This window comes from Pseudopipra pipra, chromosome 15 (assembly GCF_036250125.1).
Source record: "Pseudopipra pipra isolate bDixPip1 chromosome 15, bDixPip1.hap1, whole genome shotgun sequence".
Lineage (NCBI taxonomy): Eukaryota > Metazoa > Chordata > Aves > Passeriformes > Pipridae > Pseudopipra > Pseudopipra pipra.
In genome coordinates this window covers 14,070,332-14,094,258 of record NC_087563.1, presented here as the reverse complement: position 1 = coordinate 14,094,258, position 23,927 = coordinate 14,070,332, and the positions used below count along the sequence as shown (strand labels likewise).

The 23,927-nt window shown below is 52.2% G+C and overlaps 1 protein-coding gene across 2 annotated transcripts in view; it reads right to left on the bottom strand.

The window, feature by feature from the left end:
- Positions 1 to 3,426: 3,426 nt before the first annotated feature.
- The window catches only part of PDGFRB (platelet derived growth factor receptor beta), a 32,579-nt gene continuing 12,078 nt past the window's right edge, over positions 3,427 to 23,927 (bottom strand). For both annotated transcript variants that reach the window (XM_064672056.1, XM_064672057.1), the window contains exons 2-23: positions 22,545 to 22,621; positions 21,139 to 21,435; positions 20,432 to 20,701; positions 20,145 to 20,272; positions 19,651 to 19,825; positions 18,880 to 19,072; positions 18,558 to 18,673; positions 17,887 to 18,013; positions 17,528 to 17,739; positions 16,715 to 16,809; positions 16,323 to 16,455; positions 15,827 to 15,931; positions 15,608 to 15,718; positions 15,084 to 15,237; positions 13,600 to 13,766; positions 13,265 to 13,383; positions 12,072 to 12,194; positions 10,527 to 10,638; positions 10,138 to 10,237; positions 9,918 to 10,023; positions 9,212 to 9,450; positions 3,427 to 8,736 (exon numbers count right to left, since the gene is read on the bottom strand). In XM_064672056.1, the coding sequence (XP_064528126.1) occupies positions 8,586 to 8,736; positions 9,212 to 9,450; positions 9,918 to 10,023; positions 10,138 to 10,237; positions 10,527 to 10,638; positions 12,072 to 12,194; positions 13,265 to 13,383; positions 13,600 to 13,766; positions 15,084 to 15,237; positions 15,608 to 15,718; positions 15,827 to 15,931; positions 16,323 to 16,455; positions 16,715 to 16,809; positions 17,528 to 17,739; positions 17,887 to 18,013; positions 18,558 to 18,673; positions 18,880 to 19,072; positions 19,651 to 19,825; positions 20,145 to 20,272; positions 20,432 to 20,701; positions 21,139 to 21,435; positions 22,545 to 22,593 (3,282 nt within the window). In that variant the 5' untranslated portion in view covers positions 22,594 to 22,621 and the 3' untranslated portion in view covers positions 3,427 to 8,585. The remainder of the gene's footprint in view (positions 8,737 to 9,211; positions 9,451 to 9,917; positions 10,024 to 10,137; positions 10,238 to 10,526; positions 10,639 to 12,071; positions 12,195 to 13,264; positions 13,384 to 13,599; positions 13,767 to 15,083; positions 15,238 to 15,607; positions 15,719 to 15,826; positions 15,932 to 16,322; positions 16,456 to 16,714; positions 16,810 to 17,527; positions 17,740 to 17,886; positions 18,014 to 18,557; positions 18,674 to 18,879; positions 19,073 to 19,650; positions 19,826 to 20,144; positions 20,273 to 20,431; positions 20,702 to 21,138; positions 21,436 to 22,544; positions 22,622 to 23,927) is intronic.

The window sequence follows — 23,927 nt, the reverse complement described above, 5'->3', positions numbered from 1 at the left end:
GTAGTACCCTCCCCAACAGGATCACATGCTGGAGTCCAGCCTGAAGACCCCTCCCTTCTGGGCTGGGGGACACATGGGGACCCCATCAGGAGAGCTGGGAACCTCTCAGCACCTCCAACCATGGAGCTCACAGCAACCCTGTCACCACCAGGCAGTCCCAGGGCTAAAGCAAAGATCCTTCCTCCCCCAGAGCCCATCCCACCCAGCCTTCCTGCTTCACTGGTGAGGAGGTTGCTTGAAGCTGTTTTATAACTGAGATCCTGGCAGGCACTTTCAATCAGTAATTAGGTAGTTAGCAAGCTAATTAGCAGTGTTAGTAATTAGTAAATTAGACACTTCGTTAACTCTCCACTAGACCATGGCCCTTCCAAGACAGGGGTGAAGGCAGCCTTGAGGCCAACCAGTTCTCCCAGGGACACTCAAGTCAACAGGATCAGCAGGTCCAGTCAGGCACGGGTGCCCCTTGCTCTCTGCTCTGTCTCTGGATAACCTCATGCTGCAGCAGAAGTTCAAGGCTGTTCACAGCAGCTTTGGGGTGGGAAGTAACAGCCACCACCTGACAGTGCTGGGAAGGAAGCACAGGGGAGGAAGGTCCAGCCAGGGGGGCTCTCCCAACTGCTCCCAGCTGCAGCCCCGGCAGCGGGGAGGTGACCGGGACACCGGCGTGGGCAGAAAGAGAAATGCTGCTCCAAAATGCACAGAGGTGGCTGTTGAATCTGCACTTGCAGTGCCAAGGTGCCAGGCAGCAGGGACACCCTGCACACTCCCACACCACAAACCGCAGGGAACGGGCTTCTCCAAAGGGGGCAGTTAGAGAGGCACCAGCAAGACAAGGTCTTGGGGCCAGGAGATGAGAGCACGGCTGACGGTGCTGGAGATGACTAAGAGTCATGTGGATGTGGAGAGAGCTCTCGGTTTTGGCCAGAGAATGGCTGGAGAGTGTGAGGGAGTCCAGGGAGAAGGAAAGACAGCTTTTGGCCATAGAACGTTTCCTCTCAGCAGTTTTTCCTGGCAGGATGCAAGGAAGAAGAACACCAATTGGAGGCAGAGTGGTGCTCTGGGGGGCTCCTGTGCAGAGCTGGGAGCTGTGGAGCAGCTGGGCCACAGGAGACATCTGCCTGATTAGTCTTTCCTCCTTTTAAGCCAAAGGGGCTTTTTAAAGGATGTTTGTTTCCCTCTTCTTTTCAAGTCATTCTTTTATTTTTGTTTTTTTCCAGGAACAAATGCCAGCTCAGACATAACTGACTCACCAGTGTGAACAAGTATTAAACCAGACAGGTTTAATACAGAGAAGGGAAACAATCTCTCAGCCTCCCTTCTCTCTGAGCGGGCCCCTTGCAGAGCATCTCTGATGGCAGTGGTCCCAAGGTGACAGCCTGGACTCATGGTTCCCCAAGCTGGACTGAGCATGGGGATTCTGACTGGGACAAGCTGTCTGCTGGGTGTCCCTCTCTTTTTGGTGGCTTTCTCTTCCTGCATGCAGGCTGCACTCCAAATCCTATGGGTGCAAGCAGCAGCTTAGCCACAGGAGTGCTGATGGGGCTCATGTGCCCAGGCAGCTCTGAGCATGGGGCAGGGATGTTCTCAGAGGAGCTGCAGCCTTACTTTGAGCCACTTGAAGCCCAGGGATGTCTGTGGAGGCCCTGATGGCCAGGACAGACTTGCTCAGTGCCTGGTTAGCCACAGCCTGGCTGTGGAAAGGGGAGTGGAGGCTGCTGCTCCCTGGCTGGGAGCACTCAGAGCTCAGGGTTGTTTCCCCAGGTTGAGAGCGGGGCTGGGCTATTCCCCTGCAATGAGCACAGCCTGCCTGAACTGCCCTGCAGCAGTCTGGGGACACGTGTGGAACATCCATGTCCTGTTAGTACTGAGCTGTCAGTGCCCAAACAGCTACAAACCCTGGTTACAGCAGGCCAGGGTTTGACACTGCAGTCTGAGGTTCTCTGCTTCCCTGAGCTCTTCCATGGGATGCCTGTCTCATCACTGGAGAGGAGACTTATTTTGGGGCAGGGAAAATCCCCTGCTGGGGGTCCCCATGTCTGTCTACTGCTTTCCAGCCCTATAACCCCCTCCTCAGTGCATTCCAACATGCTAAAGGCCTGCCAGGCAGGGATCGGGCAGTGGGAGCCCACTGGGTTCAGGGCTGAGGTCTATCAATTCCCCCTCTCTGCTTCACCCTAAGCCTTTGCTGCAGCTTCTCTGAAGATGAGGTGATTTTTTTCCCCTGCTGATTCAGCTCCTGGAGAAAAATGCCCTGACTGAGCTGTGCCAGGTGACTCAGAGCATATCTGTGGAGAATCAGCCTGAGCTGGTCAGGGAGCCTGCAGACCTCCTCTCTGGCAAAATGAACAAAGGCAGGAACCCAGGACAGGCTGTGCTGGAAAGGGGAGCCTTGCTGGGACTGGGACAGACTCCTGCAGTGCATGCCTTGGGCCCTCGGGGTACCCAAAGAGTTTCCAGGAGCTGAAGGAGGCACAACTTCTGGCAGTGGGAGCTGCATCATGCAGCCTGAAAACAGAGTCAACATCAATATGTTTGAACATCAGGTCAAAATCCCTCTTCACAGCAACCCTGTGCTTTTCAAGCACATGGCTCAGAGCAGCTGCAAACAGCTCTGTTCTGCAGCCTGGGGTCGTTTTTGGAGGAGCAGTTTAATTGGAGAGGAGAGAGGAGAAAACTGGACTCAGGAGGTGCCTGTCTGTCATGGGGCTGGGGCACCTCAGCGTCTCTGGAGGGGTGACTGGGGAAAGGTGAGGGCAGAGGGGGGACCTGTGGATCTGAGGGAGTGGTGATGTGGGAGCCAGTACTTTGGAGTTGCATCTTTTAAGGATATCAGCAAATCCTAGAGGGAGGGGAGGAGAGTTGGACTTGGGGAGCCCTGTGCACTGCCATGTCCTGCTTGTGCCCTGCCCCATTGCTACCTCCAGTCTCTCCCACTGCCCTGAGATATTAAACTCTGAGGAAAAATCAACGGTGCTTTAGTGTCTCCCATCTCCTTCAGCCCCGCCACTGTTCAGCCTGGCATCTCCTGCATCTCTACCCTGATCTGAGCACAGACCCAAGGAGCATGTCAAGTCCTTAGTTTGGGGCCCAAACCCCTGGCACTGGGGATACACACAGGAACAGCTCCCAGTATCCCTCCCTCTATGCACCTGCAACACGACCCACTGGCTGGTCAGCCAGCTACCAGAGAGGTGGGGCAGATTCTACCCTGTTTGCAGCCCCTTTTCCTTACCATGTCTCTGGGCTCAGCTGTTCCTTGCTGTGCTTCTCTCTGCCTGGCTCCCAGCTTGGCTTTCACTAAGCACTGGGGTCATGCACAGCGTATTAACATGCTTAGCCTTCACCCACGACATGGTTAAGCTGTATTCCCAGCCCTGCCTGAGTGGGAGCAACCAAAACGGGGCAAATAAAAGAAAGAGATGGAACTTTGCAAAATGAAAAACAACTTTATTTTTAAAACTCTTTTTTTTTTTTTAAAACCGTATTTGTAAAAGTTTACAGCATAAAAATAATATCTCACGGCTATAGATGTGACATAGTACAAATCCTAAAAATACATCTGTAAACCTAGAAAAATGTTAACTCTTTGGTACCTTAGTCTGTGCTCTGCTTTTTCCCTTTGCCCTCTGGATGGTTTCTGACAGAGTGTGGAGGCAGGTGCTACAGCTGTTCAGAGATGCTGCAGAGTAACAGTAAGTCAGCTCAGAAAGAGTGGGAAAGGGCACTCTTTGGGCAAGATTTGCAGTTCTGGTGCAATCAATCCATGAAGGAGGAAAAGACAGGAATGATGGGATGCTGCATGCCTCCTAGCACAAGCTGGCTTCTCTCCCACCCCTGCAAGAGTCATCTCTCCAAAGTGCTGCTGGAGCTGCACTGGAGTAGTTCCCCTGCCTTTGCCAAAGCCAACTAGATCCATCTTGGCATCTCCCAGAGACTTCAGATCTCTGAGAGTAACATGGGATCTATGCTGGGACCGCAGGAACCCATGTGCTGGCCCAGGAAATCTGGTTCTTAGCAATATCTGGCCCACTTTGGGCAGGTCTGCAAACACGGTGTCTCACTGTTACAGGCAGTGCTGGCCACTCAGCATCTGGGCAGGGCCGGGATTTGCTGCAGGGAGGACCTGTGTGTGGTCCAGAAGCTGCCCAATGCTTAGGGAGGACCTGCAGCTGCCCTGGCTGCTCCCTGCTTGGACAACCACCCGAGGCAAAGGACGCCAAAAGGTTACTGATGGCCACCAAAGGGCAACCTTTGTGTTCTCCAAGTGGGAGCACAGCCAGGCTGCATCCAGATTCCCCAGGTCTGACTTGGCAGCCCACTGCTCTCCTGCTCATGTGGAAGATGCTGTGGTTTGGATTGTGAGCTGGTCATATCAGTCCTGGGACCCGAGCTAAGCACTGAGCCCGACCAGAGCTCTCCTTTGTGCCTGTGTGTTGGAGCAGGGGCTTTTGCCTCCTTAGCACTCTGTGAAATCCCCTTCTCCAGATCTGCCAGCTTTGCAGACCCAAGGCAGACCCTGGGCTTCCCCACAGGCCAAACCTACCTGCCCAGTGCCCTGTATTTGTGGTGCTGCCTCTCCCCCAGCCCAGAGCCCTGACTGGAAAGAAGGGGAAGAGCCGTTTCTCACTTCTGGCTGACTTCCTTCTGGCTGCACATCTGCACTGCACTTCTGCCTCCCATCCCCATGGGACTCCACCACAGTCTCCTTGGCAGGTGAACAGAGACAATTTAGTTACAAGTAAAGTCCACTGTGCTATAGATTTCTTAACATGACACAAACAAACACTAAACATGACACTCTTGCTTAAAAAAATAACACGCTCAAACCGAGAAGGACAAAAGGATTAAAACCTGTGCACACATCAGTCTGAGAAACAACTTAAATGTGGAAAGAGACACCAGAGTAACACATTAGTTTCTGGGATACACTTAGGTATGTATGAAATAGTGACTGGCAGTAGGATTATGCATATACTGGTGCTGATAACAATGTAACAGCTGTAGAGTAAAATATAATCTACAAATAAAAGATATTGCACAAGAGATGGGCCCAAGCTGTGGCGTGTGTTCCTTTATGGGGGGCTCAGTTTGGGACCACCTCTGAACACAAAAACACACCCCAACGAAAATGCTGATCATCAAAACTGAAAACCCAGAGGGACCAGTTCCCTTCAGAGTCTCACTGGAAAAAGTAGGGCTACAAAACTGATGGGCCCAGAACAGCCAACCATTTCTCCTGGCCCTCACTCTCCAGGCCATGCAGAGACTGGAATGTCGGCAGCAGAGACAGAGGGAGCGTGGGGCTGGAGCTGGCTCCCCACGTGGAGAGAGCTTGTCTGGGGGGATGCTGTAAGTCCCAGCCCTGCCAAGCCCTCTCTTTGATGGATGCTTAGCAAAACATGTTGACTTTGCCCAGCTGCCAGCCTGTGCTGGGCTGAAAAGGTCTGCTCCCTGCAGCTTGCTAAATGGTGATGGGAATAGCTGGAATGATGCAGGAATAGAGTAAGGATAGGAAAGTACCACAAAGTGCAAGACTTGGCTCTTAAAATTGCAGGGCCAAGGACAAACATTTGGTCATATCTCTCTGGAGGGGAGAATGGTACCATTTTGCAAGGAGTCTGGTGTACCTACTTTAGGAAGGAAGAGGAGGGTGGGGTTATCATCCCATCAGCAGCCAGAACAGGCTTTGATCCAAAGAATAATTGCAATAAATCTTCAAATGTGACAAAATGCCACAGGCATCCAAGTGTAGCTAATGCCCAGCTAATAGGACAGGATACTTGAGTTCCCCCAGAAGGAATAAGATCTCCTCTTTCAGGACTGTAGAAATTATTTGATAGTGGGAAATTAGTAATTTAATTAGCAATTAAATTGGTACAAGATGGAGTTTAGAAAAGGATTTGTGAAGTAAATAAGCAAATGGCCAAAGGCAAGGTGAGAAGGGGTTAATTGATGGCGAAATTTTTGGGCTGGATGGAGGTAGTAAAAGTAGCTCTCTCAGATTGCTCTTGATGCTAGGAGTATTTCATATTTTTATTAGTCAGTCCAGCCCAAAAATAACACTTTTTAAACAAAATTTGCTGATGACCCAATGTCTGGAACAGCAGGGAGTATCTTGGTTAGAAATGCTGGAAGTGTAGAAAGACGAAGGTGCTTAGATTGGTCAGAGGATGACTCCAAACTGTCAGTATGTTGTGGCTGGGAAAAGGCCAGCATTACCCAAAGCTACACCAGGCAAGTCAAGACCAGCACAAACCAGAACTATTAATGCCCTGTGAGGTCTAGATTTGACCTCCTCTGGAGTACTGGATACTTCTGGTCACCTTTGATAGAGAAGGACAAATTAAAAATGGAGCTGGTGCAGACAGGGGCTATTAGGATGATCTGATGTGCCATCCTATGGGCTCAAGTTGCAGTGACACAGATTCTGCCAAGCACCTTATATGTTAGAAAAATAAAGTGGTCTGACCCAAAGGATCTCATAAATTACTGCTTCTCAGTGAGGATCATCTACTGAACTGTGGCCATAGAAGATGGCTCCTTCATTACAAGCAGGAGGAACAGAGCATGGAAAAACAGTTGTCATTCACAGTGTGTTTCCTATGGATGGTGGGGAATCTGACCACATAGGCTGAAAATATACTCTGGTGGCTGCCAATAAAAGTGCTATTTCTTATGTTCACATTTACCGAGGACATCAGCCCACAAAACACCTACTTCTCTTTTAGCCACATAAATGGCAGCACTGGAATGGTAGACAACATAAAACAGAAGCTGTTTGGCTGGGGATTTCTGGCAGAAGTTTCATATTTTGAAAAAAAAAAAAAAAATTCGCAGTGGCTCTGAGGTGGCAGAAGCCCAGCAAGATGCTGATTGAATTTCTGATTTTGTAAACCTGCCTGTGCAGTTTCTGTGGGGAGCACAGAAATATGTGCATGAGTAGGGCAAAGAAGGGGTTAATGGGAGCGGGGGACATGCAGCGAACAGAGCTCTGGGCACAGTCAAAAACTGTGAGAAAAACAGAGAAAAACCTGCTAGTGTAAATGGTGTCAGACCTCTGGTTTTGAGGGTCCAGCTTTCATCTCTGCAGAGGTGGGGTTCACAACTGATTTCAAAAGCCTGGTGTTCCTCCTGCTTTGAGTCTCCTTGTTCAAGTGCAGCTGAGAGCACAAGAAGCCCCAGGCCTGCCTGAGAAGTGAGGAAGCAGATGAGAAGCAGGAGGAAGGTCTCTGCCCGTTTAGTCTTCAAAACTCTTTCCAAGAGAGTGGAATCCTCCCCAGTTTGTCTTGCTCTGCCTGGTTCCCTATGACACTTCACAGCCCTGGGTATGCCTGACCCCCAGAAGGTGGCAGGGCACAAGACAGTTCAGCTCTGACCAAAGAGCTTCCCAGCCTCTCTCCCTCTCTTTCTTTGGAGATGTCCCTGGGTTGGTGTTCTGGCATCCTTATAGTCTTGCTGTGAGTCAGGAAGGAACAGTGAGACCTTCCATCCTGAGAAAGGGTGTTCAGGTGAACAGTTTATCAAAGGTGAGCCCTTGCTTCCCAAAGATAAGGCACAAAGATTCTGCAGCTGGCGTGGTTATATGATTTCCCAGCAGATGAGCTGGGCTTAGTGGCAATAGATTAATGAATAGCCATATTGCTTCCTTATACTGGCCCTGGCTAGTGGATTAATATAGTTGTTCCCTTTAAATCTTCAATGGAGAATAATTAGCTTAGTGTCCACACAGACAACACAAACAACATCAACTGCCCTCTTTGCTTCTGTAACCAAGTCATTGTGAGAGCATTTGGAGTTCCTGGCATCCCAATGGAATCCTGGTGCCATGCTGGGCACAAAAGGGTTCCACAAAAGGGTGTGACAGCCTGTAGGTGGGTGCAGAGCTGTTCCCCAGAGCCGTGGGTACCTGTAGTGCTTGTGATGCTCTATCCCAAAGTCAAGAAAGCTCTGTCAAGAAAGGAAAATGGTAATTCAGTACCTCCAAGACACTGGCTGGCCTGTTCAGGACTTGGCTGTGCTTGGAGGAGAATCCAATGTACTCTTGACCTCCAGCAGTCAAAGGTTGGTGTTGCAGGTTCTCTACACCCCAGTATTGGGCTCCAGGCAAATCATCTGTCCAAGTGGCATTTCACAGAACCACGGCGTGGCTGGTGCTGAGACCATCAGAGAAGTGCTGGTGCAGAGGAGATGAAACTCATTGCCATGGAGGGGGAAGAGGCTGGAGTATCATCTTAGCAATGCAGAAAGTAGCGTCTCTTGTGGAGATCAAACCCCCATCTTCCACTTGAAAAGATGTTGGTCTGTGAGATGTTTCCCTCCTGCAGTGGTTTGATCACTAAGGAGGATTTGGCAGTGATCTGCAAGGTTTCTGGCACTGAGCCACCTCTTTATAAGGGGTAAGGGGATGGCAACGGGGAAAAGTCTTTAATTCCCCACCCAACACTGGGAGACAGGAGGGAAGGAGGAATGCTGGGACAGGAGGGGATGTCCTCATGTAGGAGTGTAAAGCATGGCTCTCTGTGGCATGTGGGTCAGCCCCTCAGCTGGCCTCTCCGTAAGGAGATGCAGAGTCAGCCCAGCTCTGACTACAGGAAACTCTCCTCCACTTCTTGGTGTCCTGTGGTTGGCTCCTGGCAGCCTGGCTGTGGGTCAGATTCCTGCTCCTCGTCCTGCCGGAGGCCCAGAGGGCTGTCACAGGATATTGTAGATGATGTGTGGGCCTCGTTCAGCATAGAGCTGAAGGGAGACAAGAGGGAGAGAAAAGTGAGTGTCTTGTCCCAGGTCTCCTGGTGGGAGAGGATTCCCAGAGCTCCCAGCAGCCCCACTCTGTCTGAGTAGTTTTCCACAGGGGAATAGGCCATACCAGCTGGATCTGTTCAGCCCTCAAACACAGCATAGAGCTGGTTAGGTTCTGCAGAACATGGTCCTCTGTGTGCCTTCCTCCTTGTGGGTGGGGTCACTTGTCCCCAGCTGTGCTGGCTGATGTATAGGGATGTGACATGATGCCCTGTCTTAGCTCATGTTCCAGCTCCTCTGGTTCATCTCCATCCCTGTGGGCTCATGTAGGTCACAGCCCCTCAGATGGGGTGACACTGCCCTCCTCCTCTCCCACCAGTCTATCCCTCAGCAGAGCATCCCTCTCCTCTTGAGGCCCCCATTTCAGATTTGGGTAGTCAGGGGAAAGGACAACATTCAGAAGCAACATTTTTACCTGGCCCGGCTGACGGAGGCCTCCTGAGGGAGCTCACAGATTGCCTCGGGTTTGGGGTCGGGAAGAGGGATGATATAGTCGTTCTCGCCCCCGTTCTGGTGCACGGCTGTGTAGAGGATGCTGCTGGGGGGGGAGCTGGCAGCCAGCCGGGCGTTGTTCAGCCCAGGAATTGTGGGTCTTGTGCGGACAACAGCGGGGTGGTCACTCTTCATGAACTCTTCATCCACCTGCTGGTACCTCTGCTCTCGCAGGGAAGGTTGACAGAGAAAGAGGAAGGTCTTGTGAGTGTGGAAAATGCACGTGTGTTATGTTTGCCTTCCCTGCCTGAGTTTTCTGAGAGGGGCTGGGTTCAGCTACCCTGATGCCACCAAAGATAGGTCATGGACATTTCCTAAGGAGAGCTCGGTAGCACTACTTCACAGCTCCAAAATACCAAACAGTTGGAGGCAGTTGATCTCCTGCCAGTTCTGATTTCCGCAGTTGCTGAGACACCAGCTGCCTGTTTGGTGGTGCTGGTTGTCTCAGCAATGTCCCCAGGATGCCCAAACCACCTTCACTGGCTGTTCCAACTAGTCACAGCACAATTCTCTGGCATTGCAGCACAGAATGGTCTCCAAAGCCTGAGTGAGGGCCCTCACCAAGGCAGCACTCTTCTCAGAGCACTGACCCTCTTCTGTGCCTCCAGCACAGGGTCCTTTGGGCATACCTTTCTGTAGCAATCCACCAAGAGGTTTCCCATAAGCACCACGAGCTGTGAGAAGGATGGTCTGATCTCAAACTTCTCCTCCCAGCACTTCTGCATGATATCATAGCTGATAAGAGGGAAAGGAGAGCACTGGTGAATTGGCAGGTGGGGAAAGCAGAGGCAGAAATGCTTCTGTAGTTTGTGTAGGGCAGGTCCAGGACAAACAAATTATGGCACTTACATTTCATCAGAGGCGTGGGTGGGTTTGGACATCCTATAGCCACGTTTGATGGCGTTGTAGAACTGTTCATTCATAGGCAGTTCGGGGTATGGAGTCCCTCCTGGGTGTAAAGGGAGAGCAGAAAATCAGACTGGTGGATCGCCTGCCACCCTCATGCCAACATGCATTTTACATGAAAATTTCCTTCTTAATTTACCTTTTCTGTTTCATTGCACTTCCAAATGGCAATGTCAGCATGGGAAAGAAGGAGACAGGGAATGAAGTGCTACTCTGGCTAGTAAGGTTGGGACTTGGGGATTAGAAATTAGAAATTTTATTGTCTCTGTGAAGGGATCCTGCTAGCATGTTATCAGACCTACAGACACCGCCGTGGTCTCCAGGGCACTTACCAAGAGTGAATATCTCCCAAAGGAGAATCCCAAAAGACCACACGTCACTCAGGGTGGTGTAGAGGTTGTTGAAGATGCTTTCTGGAGCCATCCACTTAAGGGGCAAGAAGGTCTGAGAGAGAATAAAGAATGAAACAAGAAGAGAGTCAGCTGCATCTACAGCACTTATTTAAACAGGTAAGAGCCTGATAGCCAATTACAAGGAAAGAAGACCCTTCAGAGCTGCCTGTCAGCCCAACACATTTGTTGACATCTGCTGTCAGCAAGTTCTTGGAGGGACCAGTTGCCTCTTTCTTTGTGCAGAATGGACCCAGCAGGCAGGAGGAAAGGGTGGGTGTGTTACATCCATTTCCATCACAACCTGCCATGATTAATGCACACACGTCACCGTGTGCATTCCCAGCTCTTGAGGAGGCCACTGACTTGCACAACATGACCAAAGACTCCTGAAGAAAGTCCAGGCCTATCTGGATTTTGGAAACCTGAGACCATGCTGGAGAGGACTAAGGGATAACTAGAAAAGAGTCAAAGGATATATCCAGCTTTTTTCTGTTCTTACTTACTCAGAGTGATACATAAAAAGAGACTTCACTTGACCAGCTTGTATGCAGCACTGGCTGTGCTGTTCCTGGGATTCGCTTGCACAATGAATACCAAAATAATCTCCAGGAAGGATTGCAAAGGGCCTCAGTTTCATTTCCCATTTTGGACAGTAAAGCTGTGCTCAGGCTGGACCAAAAACCTCAGACCCTCTACAGGAGGGACTCCCTGCCCAGGCCCTGAGTGCCTGTCTGACAGCACATGCAAATGGGAGAAAGCACGAGAGAAGTTAAGTAGTTCACAGATTAGAGACTGGAGTTTAAGGGGCCTGGCTCCGCTTTCCACTCCCCCAGCCTCAGTTTCTCTGGGAATTACGTGGCCTGCTTTGCTTGGGGTTGCAGATTCCCAAATGCCTCAGGGCTGGAGTGGATGTGCTGTTGTTGAAGTCACAGGGGAGGTTCTGGAGAAGCTCAATTACAGCCCCATCTTCTCCTGCCTCGAAAGATTGGAGACAACTCTCTGGAAAGTAGCTGTTTGCAGGAAGACACTTCCTCCTACCCTGTGGTCTAGCGGTTAGAGCAGAATCCTGTGAACCTCTTCCCAGAGTGGCCAGTGACTCACTGCAGCCCTGAGACGCTGCCTAACCTTGCTCTCCTCCTGCCTGCAGCTCAGGACCACACTCAGTACCAGCAGGGAAGGGATGCAGCACTGCTGCCAGTGATGGGGACAGCATACAGGGGACAATCCCTGGTTTTGCTGCTGCTGCTGCTGAGGTTCTTCTGTAAAGAGCCAGGAGATGTGGGCATGCACCTCTGCTATTCTACAGTGTGCAGAGCATGTGAGGTGCAGGATGGTTGGCTGTTGACACCATCTCCCAGGAGTCCTGCTCTGTCACCACCTCTGGGCAAAAGGATGGACAGGGGGACAGCTCACAGGGGGACCATGTAGCAGGTGACAGGCCCAGAGCTCAGGGAAGAAGGGGCTTGCATGGCTCCTGGTACTCACACTGCCTTTGGAGATGTAGTTGGAATCCCTCATGATGTCCCTTGCCAGACCAAAGTCACAGATCTTCACCAGCTTCCCCTCACAGATGAGGACGTTCCTGGCAGCCAGGTCCCGGTGCACACACTGCAGGGAGAGAGAGGGCACTGTCACTGCGAGGGGTCCCCAGACAGCCTGAGGAAGCAGCCCAGCTCCAGCACGAGCCCATTCCTGGGGCTGCGGGCACAGGAGTCACCTCACATAATTTCAGGCATCTCCTCCACCTCTAGGGACAATCATGGTTCAACCACTAGCAGAGCTACCACATTTTCACTGCTTGCCTGGACTGCTGCCCCCGTGACAGCAACAGACACACAGATCTGGCAAGGGGAATCTGAACAAGCCAGCAGAGAGGGAATTGCCAGGGACTGACCAAGCAAGGGGGCTTGGTGGGCTGGCAAGGAGGGGATGTCTTCATGTCTGTTTGGATAATCCAACCCAGCAGTCTAAAGACATCAGAGTTACACCAGCCTAGCTTGTGCCTCCTGGTATGCCACCATGTTGGAAGTATCTGTATGAACAGTCCCGATGTATGCTCCATGGGGGAGCACTGACTATGCTCTTTTAGGGATCAAACTGTCTGGCTGGAGGCAGAGCCAGGAATTTCTCTCCACATGTCATTGATGGCACTGATGCCTTCTCTTAGCCCTGCCCTGTGTGATGCTTCACCTGATCCAGCTATATTACTGCCTGCCTTGGGCTAAGCCAGACCTTAGAGCTTAGTCCTCTATGGTGGCTTAATTTCCACTAAACAAGCACTTCTGATGAGTTCTGGGGTGCTCAGAGCATGTGGTGTAATAGGGTTGTCCAGTAAGAGTAGATAGTCTGCTGCAGAGTGCCTTGTACTGTAGCACAGGGAGATTATCACTGTTTGGTCATCCCAGTAAATAGGGATGATATAATGCCACAGCTGTGCTGAACATGGCTCGGGAGGAGCAGAGAGTCAGGGAATTTGAGGTCTGAAGCTCGATGTGAGCCAGGGCAAGCTGTCACGTGCAAATATAGTCATGCTGATCCCCAGGGCTGTGTTTCCAAAGGAAGTGGTCAGCAGCTCTTCAATTGCATGGCCAGTTCTCCCAGGAGGAGTTTGGCATGGACAGAGGGACAGCAAGCAGAGCTGACCACAGCAGGCACCACAGACCAGCCAGCATACATACATTTTTGGAAGCCAGGAACTCCATCCCATTGGCCACCTGGAAGCTGAAGCCCACCAAGTCCATGTAGCTGAGGAGTGGAGACTCGTTTATCAGTGTCACCCGGTCTGTCCTTTCAGGAGCTGGAGAGCAAGCAGAGATGGATGTTGTTGTTACCCAGCACACTGGTGGGTCTCCTGCCAGTGTAAGGACACACTGGGGACTGCTTTGCCTCCAGCAACAAAGGGGCAGAGCCAGGAGCTCTCATTTGTGAGGGCATCTGCCACCACTACTGGACTAATCCCAGAGGTATCCAGCACCCAAAGCACCTCTCCCTCTGGCTGTGGCCAAGCTGTTACCTGAGGGGGAATAGCTGTCCAGCTCATACGGGGTGCCATAGTTAGAGGACTCGATGTCAGCATACTTGACTTCACCCTTCATGTCAGACATGGGCACATAGTCCAGGGAGTCATCCTTGCTCATGTCCATGTAGCCACCATCACTCTCGACAGACATGGAGAGGTGACTGTGTGGGGAAGCAAAGAGGCTGTTTAGATCCAGAGAAGAGGAGGAGACACAAGGGATGGGGGCAATGATCTGTGAGCCCTCAACCCCAGCACCCAAATGTCTCACACAGGAGGGAGAGAAGTATGGATGCAAAGATTTTGCAAATGGCACTGGAGAACTCCTACCACCTAACACACAGTCTCCTCAGTGCTGGCTTTAAACAGCCCTGCGGTATTCCCCTGAGGGTCTCCAGATGTCCTTGCCCACAGGCTGAACCTTCTCATGCTCACCTTCCCTGATGGACCATAGCCTTGGCTCAGCACAAGAGTTTGGCACTGGGTAGGGCAGGAAAGTGAACCAGGGCCACACAGGTCCACAGGGGCCCTCAGGACAGGAGGGTGGGCAGGCAAAACCCTCCACCTTGTCTGTGCACATTCCCAGGCTGGCCAGGACTGCATGGAGAAGGCTGACCTGAGTCGGCAGGATATAACCCTCTGTCCACATCTAAATCTTCTCAGTTTGGATCAGCACCTCTCCCACGGCTGAGCAACAACTGCATCTGGGAAGCAGCACTTTGAGGCCTTCCACATGCAGGGGCTGGATAAGGGAAACCTGCAGCATGGCCAGAGCTGTGGGGCACATCCCCACAGGCGGGGGGGACTGTGCTTAGTGCTCAGGAGGATCTCAGCTGCCTTCAAGCAGGAAAGGCAGGGGGGAGCTGTAACACTGCTCTGTTTTACTATTGTTTTGGCGTGTTGGAAGGAAATGCTGCTTTCTAACTTCCCATGGGACTATTTCTCTGCGCTGTTTGTGCCTGCACCCCTTACAGCTGGCAACCAGATGAAGGACCCTTTCCTTGTGGCTCCTCTTGTGCAACTGCCCTCCTTCTAACACTTCTCTCTTGGGCTCGGTAGCAGCACAAACTGCCCTGAAAATGCAGAGTAGAGGTCTTCAATGATTAAGACATGCTGGAAAACCCTGTGCCTCTGTACTCAATGCGTAGCTATAGCTATGCCAATAAAGTTAATGGTGCGAGGGAATATTCCCAACTGGCATGCAGCAGGCAGCATGTGTGCTAGAAAACTCAGACTCCAGGACACACAGTTTGCCTCTGCTAACTGCCCTCTGCCAGGAGCTGTTTGGAGATGGCTGGTTAGCATGTGAGCTGGTCTGACAAGGCAACAGAGCAGCCAGCTGTGTCCCAGTGCTGGTACAGTGTGGATTTCACTGGTCTGGAGGAAATGTAGGTATCCTTCCTGGTAGTGGCAGCTCCCTCATTTATGGGGTCAAGGTAGGGTAGGCACCAGGGCAGAGGAGGTTGCTGTTTTGCAGGTACCTGTGCACGTGGTCCTCCTTGGGGGTGTTCCCATACAGCTCTGCCTCTCGCCGTGCCTTCTCTCCATAGGACTGCAGGAAGGTGTGCTTGTTGCGGTGCAGGTAGTCCACCAGGTCCCCATAGCGGCAGTACTCGGTGATGATATAGATGGGTCCTGGAGGGAGGGAGAAAGCACCAGTGTCAGCCCTGCTTTGGCCACCACAGCAGTGAATTTCATCCCACAGGGACATTACCAGAGTGCAGAATGCCTAGGCAGGGCCAGGGGGAAATGCCACCTTTCTGGTACTGAGTATTTTTGGCCTTTGAAGTTTGTGTATGTGGAGGGAGGTGGGGGTTAACTGACACATACCTTCTCAGTTTCAATCAGGTTGGAAGAAAGGCATTTGGAGCCCCACAAGGCTTTCTTAGGGGAAGGGTGAATCATTATGAACCAGAAAACAGGAATTATTCTGTCTGAGGGCAGTTCTCCTCAGCACAGCCCAGGACAGCAGGAAAAGGAGACAGGGTGCTCAGGGTTCATCTACCTCCTTTGGTGCAGGCCCCCAGCAAGTTGACAATGTTGAGGTGAGGTCCCAGGTGGCTCATGATCTTCAGCTCAGACATGAGGGCTTGTTTCTCGCTGCTCCGGGCTGTGGCTGTTGGGGAGAGCTGGTGTGAGCAGCAGGGCAAGGAGGGAAGTGCACGGCACAGTTTGGCCTTGTGGCTTTTGGATGGGGGAAAGGGATGGTGGGGGGACAACTCACACTTGAGCATTTTGACTGCCACCTTCATGGTGGACTGTGAATGGCTCAGGCCATGGGCTGTTGCCTCCACCACGCGACCGAAGGCACCAGAGCCGAGAGTACGTCCTGCAAGGAAACAGCACGGAGATGAAGGTGGCAGTGGTTCTCGAGGAGAGGTGAAGAGAGGAGCTTGGAAAAATCAAGGCCCCTCTCTGAAACCACACCAGTCTTGCTGCAGTTCATCCTGGTGGGCATGGACATGGCCATGAGCTGTGATGGGGCTGTTTTCCATAACTACCAGCTGCAAGAAAGGGTAGCCAGTGTTGCATGCCTAAGTGGGCAGCTGGCCTCCCACCATGGTCCCAGATGGTCCCCCTGTTCAAGGACCACATTGTATCTCCAGGGATCTCTGTGTCTATTCTGGGCTGGTCTGTTTTGGAGATCACAAATCAAAACTTATCGCCCCCAGACAGTTAGGGCCCCAGGGGTCCATCAGTGGGACCTGCAGAGCCTTTACCTAACACCAGCTTGTCCCTGGGCACCTCCCAGGTGGAGTCGTAAGGGAGCTGCATGGGATCCACATAGATGTACTCGTGCCCATCGGAGCTGACTGACTCAATCACCTTCCAGCGGATTTCATAACGAGGTTTCTGGAAAAGGGAGCAAAGGGAAAAGAGACACCTGAGAGGCTGAGGGTCAGAGAAGCCATGGGGGATGTCAGTGGGCTTTGTTAGGGAATGTTTGATCCCTGCAGCCATTGCCTCATTTCCCATGTAGTCTGGAGATGCCAGGGGCATGCAGGCACTGATGGAAGCCCATGGCCTCTGGCATGGCTGGGACATCATCAAGGCCAACCACCCTAACGTGGGGGTACCACTGTGTCAGCCTGGGAACACTCTCTTCTTTTACCTTCTGCCACAGGACAATCAGGATGATGAGGGAGATGACAGTGAGGACCAGCAAGGCCAGGATGACAGAGATGATGACCACCTTGAATGGCAAGGCTACAATGGAAACAGGGACAGCAGTCAGACTCCTCTATTCCTGCATGTTCTGGGGAAAGGAGGGGACAGCAACACAGAGGTGTCCCCACACCCTTCACCTCCCCTCCCTCTGGTCACTGCCCCCCTTCTGCTACATTCTTTCCCCCAAGGTCTTGACCCTGAGCTCTCCTCTGTGTGGGGACTGTCTCTGTCCTCTCCTCCTGGGCAGACTTGCCCAGCATTTCCAGGGCCAGCCCCCCAGGGATGATGGAGCCATAGGTTGTTACCACCTGTTGAAGGGCCTGCTGCAGGAGGGGTTTGGCCATGGGAGGGTGTAAGGAGCTAGAGGGGCTGGTTTGCCTGGGAGAGAGCTGGCAGCCCTGGGACTGGGCTTAGACCATCCTTCCTCATATTTGGGATGTTCAGCATACAGATGTTCAAGTCCCTGGCACCATCTAGTGACTCGTGGGCTAATAACAAGACACCTAGGACCTGCTCAGGTCTGTTGTCTTGCCTCCCTGGAGAGATGACCCTGCCAATGGTGGGAAGAGGATGTCCATGGCCAGTGGACATAAGGGCTCCAGACTTCCCCTGGAACAACCTTTTCTGGTCAACCCAAAGGAGGCTTCATTTTGGTCAGAAACACCCAGGTTTTCTGCCTCTGAGGGCTGCAGTCCTGGCTCCCAACACCTCCAGGTTGGAGCCACAGAGAGAAAAGCCCACCTCCCTCAGCCCTCACCGTGTGGGACCAGAGTGATGTCCTGGGAGTTGGTGCCCAGGAAGTTCTGCACGGTGCACCTCAGGAGCATGGGCTCGTCCACCCTGTGCAGCTGCAGGGTGCTGTTCACGCGGAAGACCTGCCGCTCCGCGTGGTACGTGGCGTTGGTCTGCAGCCCGATCTCGGCAGACTCGTTCCCCAGCAGCCGGGTGGGCTGGCCCTTGGTGCTGCACCTGGTCCAGGGGAGGATAAAAGGCACCTGAGAGGCAGCTGGGACCACGTCCAGGTGTGAGGCCAGCAGGATACAAGTAAGTAATAGTCTATTATTCTAATAAATGCAAGAATCCAGCTGTTCCCTTGGGATCTGTCGCTCCACTCACCATTTGATGTCGCTGCAAGCAGACCAGCTGATCTCTGGCTGGGGCATGCCTTCAGCAGAGCATGTCACAGTCTGCTCCCCACTGCTGGCACTGCTGTTCTCCTTGAGATCCACCACTTTGGCTGGTACTGAAACCAAAAGACAGTGGTGGGAATTAATCCTTCTTTCTGACTGCAGGATGAAAGGGCAAAGTGATTCTACTAGGGAATGTGACTCTACTGCATCCCTACCATAGCCTAGGGATGAGGCAGGACTCATCACATCAATTGTGGTTTATTTTTGAAAGCTAACAGGAAAAAGAGAAAGTTTTGAGGGGTTGTGGAGGAGATCTGCCCCATCTAACTTGCTTGGAAAGCATAGGTGAGTGTGAGGAAAGTCCTGGACATCAGAGCTGTGCAATCATCTCTGCATCTACTGCCTTGGGCCAGGGCATGAAGGTCAAGCTGTTGATGTCTATGCTATTTCCCTCTCCCCCTTGCTCTGAGACAAAGTGTGAGATATTTCAAATGAGCATGTTTCTTGCTGGAATGCTCTTACTTTAACCAAAACCACTTTGGAGCTGTAGCCAGAGGAATAAGGGCTTCAGCCTGAGGGTTCTGCAGTAAAGGATGGTGCCACCACCTGAGATTGCTCCCACACTCCTCAGCCCGGCATCTCCATGCCAGTCCTCACCATTTATCTGCAGATGGAAGGACAGCTCCTGCTCATCATCCTCATTGAAAGCCCGGATGGTGTAAAATCCTCCTTCTTCCTGCTTCACCCGCACCAGCACCAGAGCTGTCTGGTACCTGGGGGAGACACAGTCCCAGAGTGATGGGTGTGGGAAGGTACCTGGGACTGATAATGCTTGGAGGCAACCAAGTTCCCACCCACCTGAGGTGTGCTTGAAATCCACCCATGGAAAAGCATTCAACCACTGTCCAACCAGCAGATTGGAAGTTACTTTGTGAAATATCCCCTCCCTGCACCCTGGTGAGAAATTATGGCCTCCAACCTGGTTTCTGAGAGGTTCCTGCTGGTGATGGTGAACTCGCTGCTGCTCTCCATGGTCAATGTCTTGTTGTTCTTCAGCCACACAATGCTGGGTTGGGGATAGGCCTCCACCTCCACCTGGATGGTATGGCTCTTGTGGACCTCGGCGTACACTGTGCTGGGCAGGTGGGTGTGGAAACGCACAAAGCCACGCTCTGAGAGGGGGCAAGAGGGATAACGGGGATCAGATTGAGAAATAAATCCCTCTCCATTCCTTTGGACAAACATGGACCTGGAACAAAACTCTCTGAACACCCAGAAGTGGTGGGGCAGCTCCAGATCCATCCCTCGAGGTTTCAGGCTTGTGTCTGAGGGGAGTGTGGTTGCAGAGCCACACTGGAGCAGAGGTGCTCACAGGGCAGCAGCATGTGGGTGTTGCCTGGGAGATAAAAGGGATGGGGCAGGTTCCCTCAAATTACACAAAAGAGGACAGATGCAGATGGGAGGTGACAATATGTCTTCACATTACCTTGGCACTGTGCAGTGCAGAAGAGCTTTTACCCATACCCTCAAGTTCCTTAAAGGGTCACAAAAGCTATGATGGGAAATTTGGGATGTTTTGAAGCCAAGAACTGGGCAGGGGTGACATGGGGTGAGGATTTGCTCTTTGCCACGGTTACTTAGAGCAGAGGTGGGGAGGGAAGAGTGTGCAGAGAGGAGAGGGGGTCACTGGGACACCCTGCCTGGACGCCCACATGGTTTGCTGGCTTTGGGTGCCTGGGCAGCAACGCACCGATCACTTGGACTGTGATGTCTTTCCGGTCTGTTTTCTCATGGTAGCCCTCGGAGACATTGCAGACATAGGTCCCACTATCCTCCAGCTCTGCATTCTGGATGATGAGGATGGAGCGGATCTCATGGGTGGATCCGGGCAGGAAGTCGGTCACCGGCTCCACAGCCTTCCCTGCCTGCACAATGGGACAGGAGACATGGTCTGAGGAGTGAAGAGCATGTTCTGCCACTGGAGCTTTAAAGCTGGGCTGACAGGGAGGGATCAGGAAGGGGTAGAGTACCCCAGTCTGGCTGCCACAGGGACAGGGAACATGCACAGATGAGAGGCCGTTGAGACAGCCTCAATCCAAGGATATCCCCATCAAACCTCCCTACGCAGCAGTAGCATCATCCCACATGGGGATTCTGCCATGAGATATTGATGAGTGATTGCCATGGGACATCTGGGCAAAGGCTGTAGCTGCTGCCTGGATCCTGTGGGTCTGGAGCACTCACTTGCTTGCGGGGGTAATCCCAGTTGAAGTTGACCAGCTCGTTGCCGCTCACGGTGCACAGCACGGTGATGTTTTCTCCCTGACGCACTATGGTCTGCACTGCGCTGATGGAGACGTTCACAGACGACACTGTGGGAAAGGTGGAAGAAAGACAGGACTAAATCCAGCCTCCAAACTGATCAGGGCCATCACTGAGGAGGCGGAGGGAGAGTTTTGGTGTCCCCTGCCATTGGGCTGAAGGAACAGCCACAGCAGGCACACAGCTGTGCTAAGACAATGGCAGCCCACCCTGGATCCTGTAGACATAGAAGGTGTCTGAATCCACCTCCTGGTCATCCACAAATGTCCGGCAGAAATAGGTCTTATCCTCAAAGAAGCCTTTAAATCCTTGTTGTGGATCATAAGCAGCTGGGATGGGGTTCTCCACCTTCTTCTCATAGAGGGTCACCTGCATCCGTGGGTTGGTCACACGGCATGGGATGACAGCCTCTGTGTAGCCCGTGATGAAGATGAAAACCTCTTCAGAGGTGACTGCGGGGAGGAAGACTAGGGAGGGATCTGTGGGAGAGAGGGAATACTGGTTACAGAAACCTGCTTGAAGTTTAACCAGGACTGCTCTCTGCTCCTCCTGGAATGTTCCGAAACAGGGCCTTGTCTCCACACTAGTGGGATGCTTCTTCACATACACCCCATGGCAAAGTACACCTGTATGCTGTGGGCTTGTCAAACCTCTCCTGAAAGGGTGAGAGAGACCCAGAACCACCTTTGTCCCCCACCACTTGTCCCAGCACACCACACATGGGTCTCTCCGAGAGCTGGCATACCAGAGACATGCCACAGCTAGAAAGACCTGCCCTAAGGGCTCTCCTGCAATTGGAGGAGGGATTTTGGAGGCCAGGTGCTTGGACACAGAATAAGACAATAATTCAAAACCCTCTTTCTCCTGGTTGCTAAACCCAGTGGAAATGCAGAGACACGGGTGTGCTGTTCTCTACCTGGAACGTAGATGTACAGGGATTTCCTCTCTGCCGGCTCTGGAGCCTGCTCAGGGCTGTAGGTGCACGTGTACTCCCCGGTGTGATGGCCTGTCACGTTCCTGAGGGTGAGGTTGCTGACAAAGACACCATCCCTGTGCTCCAGTGAGGCAGAGAGGGACTGACCCTCCCGTTCCCAGACCAGCTCTCCGTCCCCGTAGCACAAGAGGGAGAAGGTGCTGTGGAGGCCGAGTTCAAGCTGAGTGTCTGTGGGTTCGATGTGCAGCCTGCTGCCCCCAGACGTCACCTCCAGCAGACCTGAGAGAGGAGAGAGATGAGACCAAACTGGATTCCTCTGAAATCCAAGCAGAAGGAAGCTGGAGCACCACCTCATGCCAATGTAATTGCTTTGTTGTGTTGGCCTTTACACTGAAAAATAACCTTCCTGGATTTGTCCTCCTTGGCATTGTCATCACTGACAAACCCATGCCCTCCTCAGAAACGTCCAGCCAGCCTAGACCTTGGAGGTTCACCCTTCATTCCTTGTACCTCCTGCAACACTTATCGGAGAACAAATAAGACATGACAAGGTTTAGCAGTGTTCAAAGTAGCCCATATTGTCTGTGGCAATGCTGGGTGGAGGACCTCCCATTTTATGCTTTAACTAGTCTGCCTTCATCCAACCTTTCTGCAAGGTAACTGCACCCTCAGTGCCACCCAGTGCTGCTGTCCAGTGTCACCAGGATGGCTCAGGAGGGACTTGGGGCAGCGTTAAGCTGGGGCGTTGAACAGAGTCAGGAAGGCAGCCATGCTCTGATGCTGGGTGTTGGACCAACCCAAGGAGCATCCTTGATGAGGACAAAACTGGAAATGGGTGAGACCTGGGCTTCCCACACATATTTCTCACATTTTTGGCTTTTATACATCTTATGATCTGGTCTACATGGCCCAGGGAGATGACAGTCTATATGATCATATTGCTGACCCCAAAATGAGCCTGTCTCTGTAAAAGCAGATATGCACCTCTCAGATGCACCCTCAAAGGTTTGGGAAGGCCATGCATTTAGTAGGCAAGGAGGAGAGGAGGAGAGGAGGCAATTCCCTGCACTGATAGCTGCCTCTCCACAGGGACAGTGTCAGACAGGACACAGAGCAGGCTGAAACAATGTCAGTTTACAAGAGAGTGAAAAAGGAATGAAAGCAAAACCTTGCAGGAAATCCTTTGGAAGCAATAGAGCAGGCAAGGTCTTCCTGAATGGTTCCCTGTGTCTCTCCCAGCTTCCTTGCTTCACCCTTTGTCTAGATGTCCCAGTGGGGCTGGGACATGTGCTCCTCCCTGGTGTCCCCATGGGTGGGCAGAACAGCTGCCAGGGGACAGCCCCAGGGATCCCCTGATCCTGCACACCCTCCCCAGCCACAGCACTCACCAGTGAGGATGAGGAGCCAGAGACCTGTGTTTGGAGCAGGGCACAGCATGGTGGGGTCCAGGCTTGGTGGCTGAATCCTGTCAAGAACAAAGTGGGATGAGCACAGCACTCAGCAGAGGAGGAGTCCCTCAGCCATCCCTGAGCCCACACCCAAGCCCTGGGCTCCCTTCTCCACCTCAGAAACCTCCCATCTCTTTCCAGTTTTCAGCCTTTCCCTCCTGTCAGGGTGGTTGGTTGGTTGGTTCCCCCTCACACTGGATCTCCACAAGGAGCAGTTTCTAAGGCATCTCCCTCTGGTAAACAGGGATTTTGCTGGAGGCTCCAGCAGTTGTGTCAATTTTTGCTCATCTCTGCTGGAAATGCCGCTCTCCCCCCTTCCTCCCTCCCTCTACTCTATCACTTGCCTTTTTTTCCCTTAGTTTTTCTTCCTTCAGTCCCACTGAGATAAAACTTGCTAGAAAACAGATCCCACTCCAACCCTCCCACATTGTTTGCTCCTTCCAATGAAATAAAGGAAGCCTTGTTAAAACAAGCCTGAAGAAACCCCACAAAAAATTAGTTTCTTGTATTTAACTTTTAAATTTATACATTTAAGAGAATATTTAAGAGGGTTTTTTTGTTAAAAATCCTTTTAATCACAATTTCTCAAGGAATCTTTTCCACAGAGATTTTTCAGCCCTTCCTGGTGCAAACCAAGAGCCCAGAAGAGACGAGGCCAGATTTCCCTAAAAGCAGGAGTCTGTCCCCTGCGTACTGGGGTGTCGGGTAACCCTCCTTTTCATGCCTGCAGGGGTGGCGATGAGTATTTCTGAAAAGCAAAATGAACACACTAACAAGGGGAAGAGTGAGGGGAAAGGCTTCCTCTGTGCCTGGGCAAAGCTGGGGGAAAATGAGTTCAGTGGTCCTGAACTTGGGGACGCTCCTGCACGGAGCTGAACTTCACGGCTCAGCCACGCTGCAATTCAGGGTTGAGCTCCTGCCCTGCCCCTGGGAGGACACACCCCGAGGAGAAGCCCCCTGCGGTGCCAGCACTGCTCTGGGGAGCTGCTCACCAGGCTCGAGGATGGTTTAGTGGCAACCTGAACTCGCTGACCTGGCCCCAGGCACCGTCTCTTACTGAGCTCTCTGCAGCCTCTTGGCCCTGGAGTGGCCTCCCGGTCTGCTTGATGTTAAGGAGGAAATGGTTTTTAAATGACGTGCGTTTGTCAGATGTTTTTATTATTCTCTTGCTTTGGCTCAACAAAAGTCTGATCTACCAGCAAATCCTTCCAGGTCTCCAGCTTATTCAGCAACTTCCCTCTCTCCCCCCCCCGCCCCGCCAGAAAACCCCTCCATGACTCTCTCTCTCTGCATTTGCCAGAGGGGATAAGAGCACTTAGGGGA